At 40.1% G+C, this 21,822-nt stretch overlaps 1 protein-coding gene across 1 annotated transcript in view; it reads left to right on the forward strand.

Annotated features, from left to right (window-relative positions):
* RPH3A (rabphilin 3A) overlaps positions 1 to 21,822 on the forward strand; it is a 395,508-nt gene that overhangs the window by 361,197 nt on the left and 12,489 nt on the right. The window contains exons 17-18 of the mRNA XM_089677017.1: positions 13,535 to 13,686; positions 20,690 to 20,771. Of these exons, the coding sequence (XP_089533143.1) occupies positions 13,535 to 13,686; positions 20,690 to 20,771 (234 nt within the window). The remainder of the gene's footprint in view (positions 1 to 13,534; positions 13,687 to 20,689; positions 20,772 to 21,822) is intronic.

A 21,822-nucleotide genomic window follows, 5' to 3' on the forward strand; every position in this document is an offset into this window, starting at 1 on the left:
AGCAAAAAATATTAACCAGATGAACAGCAAGATGGAACGAATATGAACTTCGTACAAGAAAAGATTATTAATAGTACATATATCTAGTGTGCAAAAAGGTATTATCAGCACAGGGGCCAACAAGAGTCGTGGTAGAATTGTGCAAAAAACCTAGGAAAATTTTGTTTTTAATAAAACACCTCCAGATGAATGTTGCAGCAAAGTTTGGTTGCAGGGCCCTTGAGGATGATCACAATGCAGGGTTCATCTCTGTGCTGGAGACCTGAAGACAAGATCAGTGGGGAGATGCTTCAACTACTGTCCAACCAGCCTAGAGCTCCGCTTCCTACACAACAAAACTTTGATGTGACATTGGAACTTAGTCATCCTTTCTACTCTGCAAGTTAGTTCCTCCCTAACAGTTTGTAATCTGACATGCAGCCAGATCTCGAACTACCAGAAGTGGCCATCAGATGTCTATCTTGGCTGTAGCCTATGCTGGATATCGAGCCTATAATCTAAAACTAGCTATAGAATCCAAAACCAGAAGGAACAAGTTAAACTAGAAATACCAGGCACTGCATATAGCTAAAATAAACTAAATTGCAATAAACAGATTCACCTACGAATATACTGGAAGGTGGTCACTACATACATTTTCACAGACTTACTGTAGCTATCTGGCACTGTGAATGTGAGATAATAACAATAGGTCAGATACTTGGCTGTCACTAGGATTCAGATGAATCCTATGAGCATCTACAGTTAACAGCCAGAACACATGAACAATTACCATATAGTGTCAGCTTCTGATCTTGATAAAATACAGTATTGTGGTAATGCAGCTCCTGTATGTGGACATGTAGTGTCCGCTTCTCTCTCTCTCCACTTCCTCCTTCTGGGGTTTTTAAGCCATCCCCCCAGACAGGAAGTGCTAATACATAATTATACATACCACTGTGATATTAGCAGCATAAGCAGAGGGAGCAGATCCCTACACATACAACAACACAAATAAAGCTAATGAAACACTTCAAACAGATTTTCCAGATCTGATCATGCTAATCTGCTAACTAACATTTTCCAATGATATTGTTGCAGCTTCAAATTCCAGCAGCTTATTTTTTTTTCAAATAAAATTCACAAAAGATGCCATTAAGCTGCAGTATATAGATGTCATTATTGGGCCACAGTGACATATCATCAGAAAGTTTGGATGACAATATTATTTTGCCCTTTCATAACCCTGCCTGCAGGTACCTTAAAACCACAGCTCTAAAACCGTGCTTCTCAATGACCTCCCTGCTCTGCTGTTGAAATCCTCCTAGATTTACTTAGACATCTTTGTGCTGCATTTCTGGCAGTACTGGAAGCTGATCATTAAGCCTGAATCCACAGGATAGTACTTGGTGATATACCATATACATATAGAAGTTGATGTGTAGCTGACATTATTTGTCCCTCTGCTGGGATAGCTGTAATTCTCTAGGGCTCATCATTTGACACATGTATCACAAGTTCTGCTACGGACATGCTGTTTATGAGAACATACCTTAAAAGTGTTGACAATTAAATGAAGTACAGGTAGTTCTGTCCTAAAAATATGCACAATTTATAATTGCTATGACAAATGTTCTTTAAGCAAATTTGCACATTGTATGCTGCAGCACACACTAAAAAAATATGTTCTAATAAGAAGCTCTAATTATAAACCCTTCATGACCTGAGTCCTTTGTGACTGGAGATCCCTTTCTTTTCTTCACCTCCTTGACACTGCCAGGCCTAGTGGAACAATAATGTTGATCCTATTGCTCGAATTAGTGGGGGGGGGGAGTGGGTGGGGGGATAAACAGAGGGGAGGTGGGAAGAAAATGGGGAATTGTTGGAAGGGGAGAAGGGAGAAAGTCTATATCTGCTTTCTTGTGATGGGAACTCTGGTAGAAAAGGGAAACAATAGTTGAAATGAGTGTCATTACGTTTATAACTTGTAACGTGAAAGGGTTAAACTCCCCTACAAAAAGACATAAGATACTTAGGGAAATTTACCAACATTCCATAGATATAGTGTTTCTTCAAGAGACACATATAACCCATGATACAAATGTGAAGTTATACTCCAAGCACTACGTAACGTGGTACTACGCAGACTCTCCAGTTAAAAGGGCTAAAGGGGTAGCAATTGGGTTGTCACAAAATGTGAGCTTTATCCTGGAGGAAAGAATGGAGGACCCAAAGAGCCGATTTTTATTTTTGAGGGGAAAATTACAAGGATCTGAATTTACACTAATAAATATCAATTGCCCGAATAAAAACCCAGTAACATTCTTGGAGAGAGTGTTGAAAAGATTTTCTGAATTTAAAAAGGGCAGTCTAGTAGTGGCTGGAGATTTAAACCTGTGCATGGATCCCCAGATGGATGTGTCATCCTGTACGAGGAGAGAGGAGGGAGGAAAATCAAAATTATTGAAGAGATTATTACATCAATGTAAACTGTCTGATGCTTGGAGAGTTAAACACCCAAGAGAAAGGGATTACGCCTTCTTCACTCTGGTACATGGATCATATTCAAGACTGGATTATATAATGATCGAACATAGACAATTGGAGTCGTTGGTTAGCGCCAACATAGAGGTTATGTCTATTTCTGATCATGCTCCTGTCACAATGAGACTACGGGTAGGAGGGGATAAGGATAGGATAACTATGTGGAAACTAAATGAGACGCTTATACAGGACCCTGAACTAGAAAAATGGCAGAGGTAGGAAATTGAGCAATTTTTTGAGCTCAATGAGAATAAGGAGGTGTCCGTGGCTACAGTCTGGGAGGTACATAAAGTATATATTCGAGGAATACTGATTTCGATGGGAACGGAAAAAAATAAAGAAAGAGGGAAAAAAATAAAGATGGTGCTAGAGGAGCTCTGTATGTTAGAACAGTCACATAAAAAGAAGACAGGTACAGAAGTGTATCAGAAGATAAACATTAAAAGAGAAGAATTAAAAGATCTTATGGAACAGGAGACGAGAAGGATATTCAACAGGGTTTCAAAAGAAAGAAATCAGCAGGAGAATAGACCTGGAAAATACTCGATGAGGACGTTAAAGAAAAAGAAATCTAAAAACTTTAATGAAAAAATTAGAGATGATAAAGGAGAAATGGTGTATGCCACCACTGATATCGCCAATAGGTTCCAAAAATATTATAGCCACTTGTACGATGTGATCCCTAGAGAACAAAAGGAATTGGAAGAGGAAAAGAAGAAAATTAGGCAGAAATATTTAAATGAAGTGGAGTTGCCAAGTCTAGCTAAAGAAAAATAAGAGGTCCTAGAAAGTCCTATTACCCCAGAGGAAATTACATTGGCCTTAAAAAATATAGCTATAGGAAAGAGTCCTGGTCCAGACGGATATATGGTGGACTGTCATAAAAAATTTAGAGATCTTTTAGTCCCTATAATTTGTGGTTATATGAATACAATAGGGAAGGAGCTTGAAATGAGAGAGGAGTCATTGCAGGCTCATACAGTCATGGCCGAAATTGTTGGCACCCTTGATATTTTTCCTGAAAATCAAGTATTTCACACAAAAAAGGTATTGCATTAACACATGTTTTGCTATACACATGTTTATTCCCTTTGTATGTATTGGAACAAATATAAAACAGAGGCAGAAAAGCAAATATGACATAATGTCACACAAAACCCCAAAAATGGGCTGGACAAAAGTATTGGCACCCTTAACTTAATATTTGGTTGCACACCCTTTGGAAAACATAACTGAAATCAGTCGCTTCCTATAACCATCAATAAGCTTCTGACACCTCTCACCCGGAATTTTGGACCACTCTTCCTTTGCAAACAGCTCCAGGTCTCTCTTATTGGAAGGACACCTTTTCCCAACAGCAATTTTAAGATCTCTCCACAGGTGTTCAATGGGATTTAGATCTGGGCTCATTGCTGGCCACTTCAGAACTCTCCAGCGCTTCTTTGCCATCCATTTCTGAGTGCTTTTTGACGTATGTTTGGGGTCATTGTCCTGCTGGAAGACCCAGGATCTTGGACGCAAACCCAGCTTTCTGACACTGGGCCCTACAGTGCGACCCAAAATCCTTTGGTAATCCTCAGATTTCATGATGCCTTGCACACAGTCAAGGCACCCAGTGCCAGAGGCAGCAAAACAACCCCAAAACATCATTGAACCTCCACCATATTTTACCGTAGGTACTGTGTTTTGTTCTTTGTAGGCCTCATTCCGTTTTCGGTAAACAGTAGAATGATGTGCTTTACCGAAAAGCTCTATCTTGGTCTCATCTGTCCACAAGACGTTTTCCCAGAAGGCTTTTGGCTTACTCAAGTACATTTTGGCAAACTGTAGTCTTGCTTTTTTATGTCTCTGTGTCAGCAGTGGGGTCCTCCTGGGTCTCCTGCCATAGCGTTTCATTTCATTTAAATGTCGACGGATAGTTCGCGCTGACACTGATGCTCCCTGAGCCTGCAGGACAGCTTGAATGTCTTTGGAACATGTTTGGGGCTGCTTATCCACCATCCGGACTATTCTGCGTTGCAATCTTTCATCAATTTTCCTCATCCGTCCACGACCAGGGAGATTAGCTACAGTGCCATGGGTTGCAAACTTCTTGATAATGTTGCGCACTGTGGACAAAGGCAAATCTAGTTCTCTGGAGATGGACTTGTAACCTTGAGATTGTTGATATTTTGCCACAATTTTGGTTCTCAGGTCCTCAGACAGTTCTCGTCTCCTCTTTCTGTTGTCCATGCTTAGTGTGGCACAGACAGACACACAATGCAAAGGTTAAGTGAACGTCTCTCCTTTTTATCTGCTTTCAGGTGTGATTTCTATATTGCCCACACCTGTTACTTGCCCCAGGTGAGTTTACAGGAGCATCACATGCTTGTAACATTCTTATTTATCCGCAGTTGTGAAAGGGTGCCAATACTTTTGTCCAGCCCATTTTTGGAGGTTTGTGTGACATTATGTCGAATTTGCTTTCTTTCCTCCCTTTTTTTGTTTTGTCCCAATACACACAAAGGGAATAAACATGTGTATAGCAAAACATGTGTTAATGCAATACGTTTCGTGAGAAATACATGATTTCCTGGAGAAATATCAAGGGTGCCAACAATTTCGGCCATGACTGTATAATGATCATACTTAAAGAAGGGAAAGATAGCACACAGTGTGCCAGTTACAGGTCTATATCTTTACTAAACATAGACACCAAAATGTATGCCAAGGTATTGGCAACTAGATTGAAGGAGTTGATGCCGGAGTGGATACACCTGGATCAGGTAGGATTCATTCCTGGAAGAGAAGGGAGGGACAATGGCTTGAGATAATGTCTCCTCCTACAAAGGGAAAAAAGAAAGAAACTGCCAACATTATTCCTGTCAATTGATGCTGAAAAGGCTTTTGACAGGGTTAACTGGGGCTTTATGATTGATACGTTAGAGGTCTTAGGAATAGGACCTAAATGTTAAGGTGGATAAAATGGCTGTATAGCGCTCCGTCAGCAGTGGTTAAGGTTAATGGATCCCTCTCTCAGTTTTTTTAAATGTTTAACAGAACTAGACAAGGATGTTCACTCTCTTCTTCATTGTTTGTTTTATCCCTGGAGCCAGTCTTGGCGAAGGTAAGAAAGTGTGTAGACATTTTAGGAATAAAGATAGGCGAAGTGGAAGATAAAGTGGCCTAATTTAATGAGACTTAAAACAGTACGGTGAGTTATCAAATTTGAAAATAAACCCCGTAATGTCAGAGATGTTAAACATCAATATACCAAAGGCCGACAAGATGAGTCTACAAAAAAATGTTCCCTTTACTTGGAGGGAAAAGGAAATAAGCTTTCTGGGGAGAAAACTAACTCTTTCAATGAAAACCCTGTACCAGGCAAATTACATTTAATTACTAAATTAAATAAAAGATGAGCTAAGGAGATTGTCAAAAGGTGGAGCTTCTTGGATAGACCGTATAAATCCTGGTAAAGATGGCGATAGTACCAAAAATCCTGTATAAGTTTCACATGCTCCCAATTCACCTTCCAGGAACTTTTTTCAGGATAATAAAGAAGATGATACTTAAGTTCATCTGGGCAAACAAGAAACCAAGAATTAAGTATGAGGTATTGTGTAGGGCTAAGGGGAGTGGGGGTTTGGGTTTGCCTAACGTTAAGAAATTAGATTGGATATTTAACTCACAAGAGAAAGGTTGGGTGAATATGGAAGGGACTTTGAGCAAGGCACAGTTAGGGAAGGTGGTTTGGGTACCACATAAATTTCGTACATCAGATGTGAATATTAGTCCACTGACAAAAAAGGTTTTACGTGTTTGGGATAGGATTTACAAGCAAAAGCGTTGGGAATATAATTCAGTCATGATTCCCTTGACGGGGATGGAATAATTCCCCCCCCCCCCAGGGAAGGATAATATTTCAGGGAAATGGATTAAAGATAAGAATGCATGCTTGAAGGTTATTATGTGGGATTATTGTACAGAGAGAATCGTGGGTATGTTTATTTTATAAATTTGAAGCTACTATATCATTTAATCAGCATAGCTAAGGGCTTGATTTCCAAATTTTGGCTGGCCCCATATCCACCAAAATTAAATGATTGGGTTAATAGAGTGGAGAATATCTACATGATGGAGGAGCTGTATCATATTGAAAAGGGTAGAATAGAAAATTTTAGGAAAACGTGGGGTAGCTGGTTAAGTTTTAAAACTATATTCCAACCAATTTGGAACTGGTTGGAATATAGAGGGAAGAGCATAAGAAGGAACACTAATGGAGTACCCAATAGAAAGAAGGAGATCGGATGGAAGGGATACAGATATAAATAGAAAATCACGAGAAAAGATAGATGCTAGGAACTCGGATATGGATTGGAGTAATGGGAGGGGAGAAAAGTTGATTTAAATGAACTGTATGTTTTGGTGAAGTTTCTATTTACTACTCTTGTTTTGGGAAAAAATTCAATAAAAGATACAATTAAAAAAAAATTACATTTTTTTTTTAATTTTGGCTTCTATGGGGAATAATTATATGTTCATCACAATGTATGGATCTAATGTAACTCTTCAAATTCAAGTATATATTACAGTTTTTTTTTTATACAATGAAGAGCAATACAACAACCACTTTGCAAAATATATTGTCGCGTATCTTTATGGGGAGTTCATGGGGGCTGTTTCTAATAGTGCTCTAGACCAAGCAAAAGTAGTGGGAGAGAGTGTTGGGATGAAGGCGTGGCACCAGTGGTAGTAGATAGTGAGGCCACTGATGCCCTTAAAACTCTAGAGAACTATCATGTGGCTAGAGGTGACGGGAGATATGAGTTACCAACAAGAAGAGTAAAGGAAAAATCCAGGGTTAGCAACAGCAAGATAATACCAATACAACAATCAGAGTTGGAATCAGGTACAAGCCAGATCAAAAGCTTACTGGAAGCAAGATATGAAAGTCTCAGGCAGAAATCAAAGCCAGATAACAAACTGAAGTCAATATAGAAGCAGGTCAGCAGACAGAGGAGAATCAAAGGGGTCATGGAACAATTTGGGTTGGTTTGGGTTGGTTACAGAGATTAAGATCAGTTGCAGAATTGCAAGTCACGGAGTACAGCTGAAGATCTCTCAACTCTAGAGTCTTGCCTTAAATAGCCTGCTTGAAGCCATTATTTGCAATGAATGTGCACACACACACACCCTTGTACACGCTGTGAGATGTGCACTTTAATGTGTCCACACAAAAGTGTGAACATGCACAATTCTGTAAGCTCGTGCACATTTTGGTGAGCAGAACTTTGCACATGTGCAAGTGTTCGTATGGACCTCTGATCAAGTGGACTGTGTTGATCTTTCTGGCGTGCAGTATATGTTGCTTGGCAAGTCCACTTGTAGATTACGTAGGATGCACTACAAACAAGGAACCAAATTCCTGTTCTTATTCTTTTAAGAGTTTGCATTGTGCGTTACCATGAGCTATGTTAACGTATAGAAGTCACTCCTGCTCTATCAGTACTGGTACATAAAGATGGCATTAGGTGTAACTTGGGTCAGATTGCTGCACTTTTTGCCATTCCGGCTCTGCTCGGCTGTCCAACCAACCAGCAGACATGCCAGCTGGTCACTCAGGTTACCAATGGCATGGGAAAGCACCGAGCATGCTGCGAAAGGTAGTGGGAAGGTGGGCACCCCCACGATGCTTATTAAAGTTAATCCCTCCAATTGCTATTACAAGAGAGCTGGCTCTAAAAAAACTGTACTGGGGTGAATCCGGCAGCTGCAGGCATCATCCCTGTACAACCACTTTAAGACTGGTGACATACCAGGTACAGTGCTCAGCATAAATGAGTACACCCCTTTTGAAAAGTAATATTTTAATCAATATCTCAGTGAACACAAGAACAATTTCCAAAATTTTGACAAAACTGAGTGTTATAGGACTTTTGTTTAGCTCAGCAATGGGCAAACTACGGCCCGCGGGCCGTATATGGCCCGGCGGACCTTTTAATCCGGCCCACGGAGCGTGATGCTGTCAGGATGGCTGTCAGGATGTGTGTAGGCGGGGCAGCGTGACGAACATGAGGGGAGCTAGGCTCCTCTCACAGTCCGCCTTGAAGACTGGAACGGCGCGGGAACATGGCGAGAGGAACGCGCGGAGCAAAAGTAAGTGAATTGACACAGGGGGTACTTGGGGACTTAATATGGGGGATGAATTACTATGGGGGATGAATTACTATGGGGGGTGAATTACTATATGGGGGATGAATTACTATATGGGGGATGAATTACTATGGGGGATGAATTACTATGGGGAATGAATTACTATATGGGGATGAATTACTATGGGGGATGAATTACTATATGGCGGATTAATTACTATGCTTACTATGGGGGAATATTACTATACTTACTATGGATGACACATACACATCATTCATCTACTCTTGGTCCGGCCCCCGGGTCCAATATATGAACCCATTGCGGCCCTCAAGTCAAAAAGTTTGCCCACCCCTGGTTTAGCTCATTACATGAAAGTAAGGTTAATCATATAACTTAGATTACAAAATCTTCAGTTTTACTCATATTATTTGATGCAAAAATGAATACACCCCACAACAAAAACTACTACATCCAGGGCTGGTGTTTCCACTAGGCAAACTAGGCAGCCACCTAGGGCTCACTGCTACCTCTGGGCGCAGCACAGACTGGCACTATTTCTGTGTGGGACGCCGCCACGTCATGAATGATCCTTCAGTTGAGGGGAGGGGTGGCAGAAGGGAGAAAGGAACAGAGGAAAATGCCGGGTGTCTGGGGCCAGTGTAGCAGCTGAGCTGCCGCTTCTATCAGTGTTCCTCTCAGACTCAGTCACTTACTGCAAGCCGGCTGGTGGCTGCTAATCAGTGGAGGCGTGCACAAGTGGAGCGGAGGCTGTGGAGGAAGGTAGTGCCTGACTCTGATGTCTGAGTTTGACCCGGTCAGCTGGCCATCCATCACATGTGCAATGTGACAGTGAGTGATGACATCATCACGATTCCACATCTTGCTCTTAAGGTGCCTGCTGATCTTTGGCAGTGTCAATGGTGGTGTGCTTTGCCAGATCTGTGTGGGATTGCTCAGTTCAGGTCGTGTGTGTTGCTTGCTGTCACAGTGTTTTATCTACTCCCATTGCCTGGGGAATTCTAGCCAGGGATCTGTCAGAGTGTGGATCCATCATTCTCCACTCACTGCAACTGTCACCCTGCCACTGCCAGCCACAACTAAAGTCCATTCGTGGCACTGATGTCGTCTTTAACCACTTGCCTAGTGGGCACTTCTATCCCCTTCCTGCCCAGGCCAATTTTCAGCTTTCAGCGGTGTTGCATTTTGAATGACAATTGTGCGGTCATGCAACACTGTACCCATATGAAATTTTTATAACTTTTTTCACATAAATAGAGCCTTCTTTTGGTGGTATTTATTCACCACTGGGTGTTTTATTTTTTGCACTATAAACAAAAAAGTGCAAAAAAAAAAGTTTTTCTTTGTTTCTATTATAAAATTTTGCAAACAGGTAATTTTTCTCCTTCATTGATCTGTGTTGATGAGGCTGCCCTGATAGGCAGCACTGATGGGCACTGATGAGGTGGCATAGATAGGCAGCACTGATGGGCACTGTTAGGAGGCACTGATGAGCTGGCACTGATGATACTACACTGATAGGTGGCACTGATGGAAAGCACTGATGGATGGCACTGCTGGGCACAGGTGGGTGGCACTGATGGAGGGCACTGCTGGGCACAGGTGGTTAGCACTGATGGGGGCATTGCTGGGCACAGGTGGGTGGAACTGATGGGCACAGGTGGGTGTCACAGGTGGGTGGCACTGCTGGGCACTGATAATCAGGGCACTTATCATCAGTGCCCTGATGATCAGTGCCGATCCCTTTGCTGACAATTGCCGGTTCTCTGCAGTACTTTCCTCACGCTGTGACAGCGTGAGGAAAGTGCAGCGGATATCCGGAAACTATATTTACCAGTTATCTGCTGTGTCATTGGACACAGCTGATCACGTGGTAAAAGGCCATCATGATGACTCACCTGTTGTTGAATTCTTGTTCATTAGGATTTTGTTGTCTAAAATTTAGCTTTCATGGGGATGTGTTCATTTTTGCAACATGGTCTAGAATGAATTTGTTAGGAAAATACTTTTTTGTGTGTGCAAATGAGCAAGTCTTGTTTACAATCAATGGCCTGCATTTGTGGGAGTATTTTGTAGTATAGTGTCCCACAGAAAATGTTGTTTCTGAAAAGAAAGTACAGGTTTTCTGACAAATCTGTTGGGGTGTACTCATTTATGCTGAGCACTGTATGTGACTGGTTAGCAAGTGGATATACTTGTTGAACATGAATCTTATTTACTTTCAGAGTAATCATCTATTTGGAATTTAATGTAATTTAGAGGAGTGTAATTTTGTAAAATTGGCACTATTAAGAACTACCTGAATCTTTTACACATTTCAGTAAGGATACCAGATTTTTTAATCTGGTCCAGGCTATATTAAGAGACCATACTGCCAGAAGAGTGTCCAAAGTGCTTTATTAAATTCCATGATAGTTTCTAATAGATTTTCTATTAACATACAGTATAATTCGCAGGAAGATAAAAACCAGGAGACTAGAATAAAGATGTATGCAGAGACAATCATATTTTTAGAAAAGAGGTGACAATTGTTTTGCTGGTTGGCACAATATACCTGTAATCTTCAGTAAACCTTTGTAATATTTTTAGAGTTTACAGATCAGGGTATGATAGAAACAAAACCAGACATAAATTAGGCATAATTTAAGGATTGGCTTGCTGTGTAACGGAGAGCAAATATTCAATGTGAGTAATCAGTTGGCACTCGGTTTATCAGTGTCTTTTCTCATAGCCGTATACCTTTTGATTGCAGCACGTGCAGTAATTTCAAGTGCCATCTGCAGTATTCACCATGTCTGTGATTGCAGGGTGCACAGTCAATCAGAGCTGGTTTGCATCAACAATTGCCGATGTTTATTTCAGTTGAAATCAGAAATCAAGGCAAACTAAACTTGTCAAATAATAATAAACACCTTAATTTGTCTCAGTAACTAGTAAACTTTTCACATAGTAGCCCATAACTAAACTCATCACACTGTAACAAATTACTAAACTGGCTGCATAGCAACAAGTATCAAAACAGCTACATAGCCTATTGCTGGGCAGATGCTTGATACACACTTGGTTTTCATTTTTTCTTTTTTCTTTATGCAATTGGGTTCAGTTCAGGAGAACAGATTCATATAAGGATTTGGAGATACTGTTTAACAAGAAGTTCAACACCACTCAATGTCAAGCAATAGCTGCAAAGCAAATTAACCACTTCAGCATCAGACAGTATATGTAAAAATCTAAATGTTTTTGCTACAAAATTACTTAGAACCCCTGAACATTATCCATTATCTGTAGCTGCTGACTTTTAAAAAACCTGTCCCTCTGTGTCGCAGTGTGTCCCCTGCAGCCCGTTTCATCGGCCGTCCTGTGTTCCAGGAGGCCGGCATCTTCAGTGTGGGCACCTGGCTGTGACAGCTTGCAGCTTCACAGCTGGGTACCCACTGTGCAGGGGCGAGTAGCGCTGCGCTTCATGAATGGTCCTGTAGTTTTCTCGGACCTGTAACTTGTCCCAAAAGACTACAGGGAGGGAGGACACCTTCTGCTTGCGATTCGCCGGGGCGATCGGACCGGAAGTGGTAGCTGGTACCTGTCAAATTTGGGTACCCGCTCCACCCTCGCCCCTCAAAGGTGCCAATCCTTTTGGGTGGAGCTCCGCTTTAAGTAAATTTCAATGCACAAAAACACAATATAATACCAAATTGTTTGTTAAATATAAAAGATGATGTTACATCGAGTTAATAGATACCTGTTTATTTTATTATGTGTTTTATTTAACTTTTCTTTCTTTTTTTTTTTTTACACTGTCTCATAATTTGTTTTTAAATCAACTTTAATACTATCACAAGGTATGAATAACATCCTTTGTGACAGCATGTGCCCAGTGACCTTTACTAAAATATCTGCTGTCTATTAGACCCCAGATCTTTCTTCGGCCCTTAAAAGCATCGGTTTGAACAAATGCTTTTACAGACTTGTTTACTTCAGCTGAAATCGGAATTGATAAAATACTTGTCGCTTCTGGTTTCATAGAATATAGAGATGTTCCGGTCCTCAATCATCTCTATGGTAAGCCGGCCGAACCATTCCCAGCTACCCAGTGGGGTGGGAAAGCCCGGAAAGACAGTGGGAAGGTATAAAACACAATACTGCAGCCATGGCCCCGGTATACCTGCATCAACCAGAGGATGTAGAGTATGTCCTTTTGGTGGAAGGGGTTAAATACTGAAATGAATAACAAAAGAAGGATTTGGTGCAAGTATTGGACTGCCCCTTTTTAAGTTACTTGCAGGGATTCAGAATTCAGAATTTATTCTAGTATTACAGAGACTCCCATGAGGTAAATAATGTCCTCCCCTTTTACACCATCTACCAGCTGGGATTCATAGCTTGACCCCACTTCCACATCTGCTAACATCTTGCTCTGTTAGTAGTTCAATCCTCCTTTTTTATATATGCTGGGACATTCTCCACCAGCAAATACCTAACTGTATTGCAAATATTAATGTTCTAACTCATGAGGTCATTATGGTGCACTCTTTCTGAATAGCCTGCTGTATATGTCCTAAAAAGGGACATAGCCCTTTCCCCTCCTTCCTATATCATACTTGACTTTCAGTTAGACTGGTTTAGTCAAAAAGTGAGCAGCCAATGCTGTCTAGCATTCCCTGCAAAGTAAATGACATGAAATCACCATGAATTAAATGTTTGTAAAATACAGATTTTGTACAAGTAATAAAAAAATATATATAATGACCTAAACTTTTAAACATTAAAAAATACAATTGTCCAAAAACAAAACAAAAAAAATGACAAACTACTAGAATATGAACTTGAATGCATTTCAGCAGCTTTTGCCTCTTTGCAGACAGATCGTGGTGGAGATGTAGAAGACAGAGGAAAAATTCTGGTCTCTTTGATGTACAATACTCAGCAAGGAGGGCTTATTGTTGGCATTATCCGATGTGTACATTTGGCAGCAATGGATGCTAATGGTTACTCTGATCCATTTGTTAAACTGTAAGTATGGGGGTATGTATGTTTACATAAAGGTAGCACAAGTACATGAATATGTTTGAATATTAAACAGTGCAATGCAGTGTTCAGAAAAGTTTAGGAACTGTCTGTGCTGGTTGGCAAAGACTGGAATACAATTTACTGTATATGTTTAGCAGTTTGCAGAAGCTCATCCTTAAAGCAATGGTGTATGTCCCAGCTTTAGTTGTAAAGGGATCAATCTATATATTTTTTTGTTTTACAACAAAAAGAGAAAGGAAGCTCGATCTGCTCCAGCAATTTTGGAGTTATGTTTTAAATTTCCAAAGTGGAATAGTTGAGTTCCAAAAGGAAAGACCCTCGTAGGAATACACATAGAAAGGAAAATGAATGTTTTTTCATCTACAGTTCTAACAAATTGTGAAAATTAAATTTAGCAAGTTACCAAAAGTAGATAGCTGGGAAATAATCCAGATGTTAATGAGTTGGTTTTGGAGGAAATCTTCAGCTGACCTTTGAAATGGACTAACTCTCTACATCATAAGGTGGCGTTAAGTAGAATTGTACTCGGGTCCGCTCAAGCAATGCGATTTCTGCGTACTTCCAACATCTTTCTTCTGGGTTCAGTATTTTGGCCATCATAATTCGCTGTCCTGGAATTACATTATGACTGTGCATGCATGGGAGTTCATTTAGCCAGGCACCCGACATGCACAGCTCTATGTACATTGCCAAGAACATTATGAAATATCAGGTAAGAATCCTTTATTACGGAAGAGACATAGTATATCTCTCGCAAAATAAAAAGCCTGCATTATAATGTTTATGCAAGGTTCCACTTTAAGACTTGCATTTGTTGTGGGAATTCTATATATTGTTACAGTATTGGAAAGCAATAGTATCCTGCCTTGTCCTGTCTAACACTATTCACTTACTCTCTCCTGTACCATTTCTTCCTAAAACCTGTTTGGATGGAAATATTAATGAAGAACAGTGGAAATAATACTAGCAGATCTTCTTAAGCTGGGTACACACTATAAGAAAAGCATAAGAAAAATTCCGTACAGAGGAACAATAATTTGATTTTCGTATAGTGTGTACACAACTTTCGACATCCTATTCAGACTTTCCAAACAAAAATTTCCGAAGGGAAAAACTAAAAATTTTTCTCGTATGTGAACAGAACTAATGATTTTTGTTTAATGTGTACTGCTTTTGTACAAGAAAAATCAGATACGAAAGACTGATCAGAAACAATAAACAACAATAATCTTTGCTACAACGTTTCTACATCAAACAAAAAAAAAAGCCTTTGTCGTTTGAGAATTTTAGTACAATTAGTACCATCCTCAGGTTCGACTTGCTGTGAAACATCGAGGAAAACCAGACGATCATACACCCAATTTACTTATAGTGTGTACCCAGCTTAAAAGGAAACCTTTACCAAGTAAGACCTGAATACTGCCATTACTAACTCCTCATTCTGTGCATGTTACTTGCCTGGCTGTCATGCTGACTCTTTTCAGTGCTTTGAGTCACCAACCAAGGACACACATGCAGAAAAGGTCTGCGCTCAGAATGAAAAAATGAATGAAAAATCTGCGCTCAGAAAGAAATTAAAAACCTACTAATAGCAGCTGGACACTATACCTTGATACTGGGCATTTCATATAAAGTGTTCAATAAAAAGTGCAGCGCGCAACTAACAAAAAACATTTTCCAATGTTTTTTGTGTGTTGAGTGCTGCACGTTTATTTATTTCAGGTACTTGTATAGCGCCATCAATTTACGCAGCGCTTTACATATATTATATATTCACATCAGTCCCTAACCCTCAAGGGGTGTACAATCTAAGGTCCCTAGATTACATTCATACATACACATACTAGGGACAATTTAGACAGGATCCAATTCACCTACCAGCATGTCTTTGGAGTGTGGGAAGAAACCGGAGTACCCAGAGAAAACCCACGCAGGCACAGGGAGAACATGCAAACTCCAGGCAGGAGGTGCCGTGGTTGGGATTCGAACCAACGACCCTAGTACTGCCAGGCAGAAGTGCTAACCATTTAGCCACTGTACTGCCCAATTTCATTGAACACGTTATACGAAAAGGTCTTCTGACTTTACTATGACTTTCCTGACCTCCATACTGGTTCAAGATCCTTGTCCCAGAGAGCAACATAGCCAGTGTATCTGCATAACTACAAAGCTAGCATTTTCAGGCGGTCAGTAATGACAGCTCCTATATTCTTTTACAAACAATTTACTTAAGAAAAAAAACTTTATTCGTTTGTATGAGTGAATGAAATGAATGGCTCACAGACAAAATACTATTCATCAACATGTTTATTTCACCAGAATACTATGTTATCTTATTTGAATAAATAGTAGACAAAAGCAGTACATTTTGATGTATGGGTATTGCAGTAGAATCAATTTCTAGTAATAAACAACCCTGCCTTTATACAGTTTCACAGAGACCCTGTGTACAGCACCATCATATAATAAGTGTAGAGAGAATCTGACTATGCATCATTTCCTGTGCTTATCCCTGTATGTAACACAATTCTTTAGATAGTTGATTAGGATGTATCTTGTAAGATGGATTCCTTAGGAAAACTTAAAGGTATGAGCCGCACCATATGCATTGACATGCATCGTATTGATGTGAGTCGGCATGTATTTTAGATAACATGAATTTTTTATTGTACAGACAGAAAAAATACAAGTCAGCACAACCAAAACGCAGCATGTAGGGCTTTTTTTCCAGCAAAATAGATTACAAAACAGTGTTCCTTAATGGATATTCCATTGACTATGCATTTTGCTTGCGTTGTAAAAATGTGGCAAAATCCAAGACAAAATATCTCGTGTAATTTTAAAGACAAACTTGGGGCACAACAGAAAAAGCCCTAGCAGTGGGACCTGTATTGTATCCAATACAATACAATGGCTGGGTAGGTGAAACCATGTCCAGATCTTGAAGTCAGGTAAGTAATACAACCTCTTCTGCAACCCCAGTACTGTAAGAATATTTTTTTTTTTTTGAGCCCTTGCCTTCTGGAAGATTTACCCGCCTTCATGACCAGGCCAATTTTTTGCTACGCGGTGCTGTGCTACTTTAACTGACAATTGCAACACTGTACACAAATTAAATTTATATCATATTTTTCCACACAAATATAGCTTTATTTTGGTAGTATTTGATCATCACTGTTTTTTTTTCCACTATAAATTAAAAAAGTCAGAAAATTAAAAAAAATATATATTTTTAACTTTTTGCTATAAAACATATCCAATAAAACATAGAAAAAATAAAATTTCTTCATAAAATTAGACCAAAATGTATTCTGCTACATGTCCTTGGTAAAACAAAATCCCATTAAGTGTATATTCATTGGTTTGTGTCAAAGCTATAGCATCTACAAATGGCTGTATATACTGTATACTGAAATTCTTAATTTTTTATACTAGTATAAAGCGATCAGCGACTTATAGCGGGCATTCTAGCACTAACTGACACTGGGTAGAAACTGACTAACTGCCCCTGACATCTCGAGTGACACTAGTTCAGTGATCAGTGCTAATAAAAAGCTTGGACACTGTACTAATGGCACTAGGCAGGAAGGGATAACATCTGGGGAGATCAAAGGGTTAACTGTGTACTCTATTGTGATTTAACTGTGTACTGTGTTGTGTTTTACTAGGGGATGTGCTGGCTTTCATCTCCCTGTTTGCAAAAAGATAAAAACCTCGCCAACAGTGTTTACACAGATCTCTCTCCTGTCAGCTGCCAGGACCCGGTGATTGACACACACAGGAGCCAATGACAGCCGGGCAGGACAGCATGCACGCACCCCCGCCCCAGAAATGCAAAATCACATACAGGTGAAATTCGAAAAATTAGAATATCGTGCAAAAGTTCATTTATTTCAGTAATGCAACTTAAAAGGTGAAACTAATATATGAGATAGACTCATTACATGCAAAGCAAGATAGTTCAAGCCGTGATTTGTCATAATTGTGATGATTATGGCTTACAGCTCATGAAAACCCCAAATCCACAATCTCAGAAAATTAGAATATTACATGCAATCAATAACACAAGGATTGTACATAGAACAATATCGGACCTCTGACAAGTATAAGCATGCATATGTACTCAGTACTTGGTTTGGGCCCCTTATGCAGCAATTACTGCCTCATTGCAGCGTGGCATGGAAGCTATCAGCCTGTGGCACTGCTGAGGTGTTATGGAAGACCAGGATGCTTCAATAGCGGCCTTCAGCTCTTCTGCATTGTTCGGTCTCATGTCTCTCATCTTTCTCTTGGCAATGCCCCATAGATTCTCTATGGGGTTCAGGTCAGGTGAGTTTGCTGGCCAATCAAGCACAGTAATCCCACGGTCATTGAACCAGGTTTTGGTGCTTTTGGCAGTGTGGGCAGGTGCCAAGTCCTACTGGAAAATGAAGTCAGCATCCCCATAAAGCTCGTCTGTGGAAGGAAGCATGAAGTGCTCCAAAATCTCCTGGTAGACAGCTGCGTTGACCCTGGACTTAATGAAGCACAATGGACTAACACCAGCAGATGACATGGCTCCCCAAATCAACACAGACTGTGGAAACTTCACACTGGACTTCAAGCATCTTGCAGTGTGTGCCTCTCCATTCTTCCTCCATACTCTGGGTCCTTGGTTTCCAAATGAGATGCAAAAGTTGCTCTCATCAGAAAAGAGGACTTTGGACCACTGAGCAACAGACTAGGTCTGTTTTTCTTTAGCCCAGGTAAGACGCTTCTGATGTTGTTTGTTGTTCAGGAGTGGCTTGACAAGAGGAATAGGACATTTGAAGCTCATGTCCAGGATCCGTCTGTGTGTGGTGGCTCTTGATGCACTGACTCCAGCCTCAGTCCACTCCTTGTGAAAGTCCCCAACACTTTTGAATGGCCTTTTCCTGACACTCCTCTCCAGGCTGCGGTCATCCCTGCTGCTTGTGCACCTTTTTCTTTCACACTTTTTCCTTCCACATACCATTTAAAGGCTTCGGAACCCTTTGCAGGTGTTATGGCTTAATTAGCTGATTAGAGTGGGACACTTTGAGCCTAGAATATTGCACCTTTTCACAATATTCTAATTTTCTGAGATTGTGGATTTGGGGCTTTCATGAGCTGTAAGCCATAATCATCACCATTATGACAAATCACGGCTTGAACTATCTTGCTTTGCATGTAATGAGTCTATCTCATATATTAGTTTCACCTTTTAAGTTGCATTACTGAAATAAATGAACTTTTGCACGATATTCTAATTTTTTGAGTTTCACCTGTAAATATTCATGATTTTGCACAGAGCAGCAACCCTATAGCAGTAAAACTGTTGTTTTTATTTTTTGCCATATGTTTGTCTATTTAGGAGATTTACTTTCGCTTCCTGTCCAACAGACAAAACAGGAAGTGAGAAGAAATACCTCCAAAACTAATGTCCCCATTGGAAGAGCCCCTTCTTTATTACAGATTTTCCCTCTGTGACAACTCAAAATTTGGAATTTTTCAGTCACCAGGACAAATAGAGCGGCTGAATCTCTTTAACAGGGGCAAAGATGGCAATCAAAACTGACAGGTGCTATAAATCTTCTCCACTCTATCCAAAACTTAAAAAAAAGTTTTGCCTTTAGGTATAATTTAAATGCTTCTTGTCCACCCATAGCCTATAAACAGCAGATGGTATTTTACCATGTGATTGTTGTTTCCAATCATACAGTAAACAATGCAAATTGAAAGTAAGCATTGGTTCACTCTGTTCTCACTGTGAGAGCAGAGAGAACTGATGTTGCAGCCTGTGAGTGTACAGCAGTCTGCCAGGCTGCATGTACACTCACAAACTGTGCTGCCAGCCACCCCAGTGCCCCGGATCACTGTCCCAATGTAGTCATAATAAACAATGCAGTTAGCACTTGTCACCTGTCGCAGTGCTAACAATACCACCGCCATACAACATACCAATGTCCTGATCACCGCCATATGCCATACCAGCATCCTGATAACCGCCATACACCATAACAGCGTTCTGATTGCCCCATATGCCATACCAGTGCCGTGGTCACCACGAATACCCCATTCCAGGGTCCGGATCACTGCTATACCCCATACAAGCATTCTGATCACCCCATATGCTGTACCAGCATCCTGATCACCGCCATATCCCATACCAGCATCCTGATCACCCCATATGCCATAACAGCATCCTGATCACTGCCATATCCCATACCAGCATCCTGATCACCCCATACTAGTGTCCTGATCACTGCCATAACACGGTCCTTATCACTGCCATACCTCATGCCAATGTCCTGATCAATGCCATACCCCATACCAATGTCCTGCATTTTAGTGTCTCAGCTGCTCAATTTTCACATATATATCCCATAGTTTGTAGACTCTATAACTTTCACACAGACTACTTACTACACACTGTTATGGGTTATTTTTACCCAAAAAATGTAACAAATACATTTTGGCTCTTAACTTATGAAGAAAGACTATTTGCAAAATTGTATAGCAAAAACGAATCAAAAATTTTTTTTTCAAAATTTTCGATATTTTTTTCATTTATACAGCAAAAAATAAAAACCCAGTGGTGATTAAATACCACCAAAAGAAAGCTCTATTTGTCTAAAAACAAAATGGGTACAGTGTCGCATGACTAATTGTCAGTCAAAATGTGACAGCACTGAAAGCTGAAAATTGGCCTGGACTGGAAGGGGGTGAAAGTGTCTGGATTTGAAGTGGTTAATCTGATTTTACACTTAGAAATTGCCAGTTGGTTTTAACCCTTTTTAAGCCACTTGTAATTGCAGGTACTTTTGCAAGTAATCATCAGAAATTCCGCAATCTGCAACCCACAATTTGGACTGCCCACCAGAACTCGGCTGAGAGTAGATTTTTCCTTAGAATAAAGTGAATGTACAGTAATACAGTAACTATGCTAGTGTGCATGTACAAATCATTTTCATTTCTTCATTTATAGGTTCCTAAAACCAGAGGGAGGTAAAAAAGCCAAACAAAAGACTCAGATCAAAAAAAAGACTCTTAACCCAGAATTTAATGAGGTAAGAATGTTACACATGCACCAAATATTTTTCTGGTATGTTGTAAAATTAATTTCTCACCAGTCTCGGTCAGATTTTAATTGGTGTTTCTATAATTTTGCTTTAGTTTTTTTGACAGAGTAAGGAAGGTTTAGGCTCTTCTGTCAAGTTGATATTGCTGCCTGTGATCCTGTTGGGAAGATTCTCCCTCTTTATTTTTCTTGGAAATTATTGTCACTTTGGGGTTTATTTGCTAAAGCTGGTTCACTCAGAATCTGCATAGAAACCAATCAGCTTCCAGGTTTTATTGCAAAAGCTTAATTGAACAAGCTGAGGTTAGAAGCTGATTGACCACCATGCACAGCTGCACCAGATTCTGAGTGCACCAGCTTTAGTAAATCCCTTTCTGTCAATTTTTATTGACAGAAAGTGAAGGGACAGCCAAAAAGTTTGAAGTTCTTACAGTGCAAGAGGTGAGGAAAATTCTCCAATGGGGACACCTGTTCCTGTGACAACTCTCTAAAATAGGAATTCTGCTTACTTTGAAGAGATTTCATCTACTTTCTGTTTGAGTAAAGAATGAGAGTAAATGGAAATCTCCAAAGCAGGACATGGGCAGCAAGAAATAATCTGATAGGGTAGAAAAGTGTAAACCTATAAAAAAAAAAAAAAAAAAATGTTTTTTATTTGGCTTTTATATATACTTTACTTTATTATTCAGTCATCAAACTTTATTTTATCCAACTGTTTTTTGGGAAACTGTCTCAGTTTATACTGTAGATCAGGGGTCTCCAAACTTTCTAAACAAAGAGCCAGTTTACTGTCCTTCAAACATTAGGGGGGACGGAATGTGGTCAGCGGGAGTGGACATTTTTCTGGCATTGGTATTAGTAAACCTTGCCAGATTTGGTATTAGGGGGAGGAACAGTGCCCTCTCATTGGGAGGAATAGCGCCCCATTATTGCTGTCAGTGGGGGAAATGGTTTCCTTTTGTTGATGTTAGTTGGCAGAACAGTGTTTTGTATCAAAGGGAGGAATAGTGCCCCAAGGGCCAGATAAAGGCAAGCAAAGG

The sequence above is a fragment of the Staurois parvus genome, unplaced genomic scaffold, assembly GCF_062004578.1.
Source record: "Staurois parvus isolate SC_StPar_1 unplaced genomic scaffold, SC_StPar_1.0 ptg000014l, whole genome shotgun sequence".
NCBI classification, from domain to species: Eukaryota; Metazoa; Chordata; class Amphibia; order Anura; family Ranidae; genus Staurois; species Staurois parvus.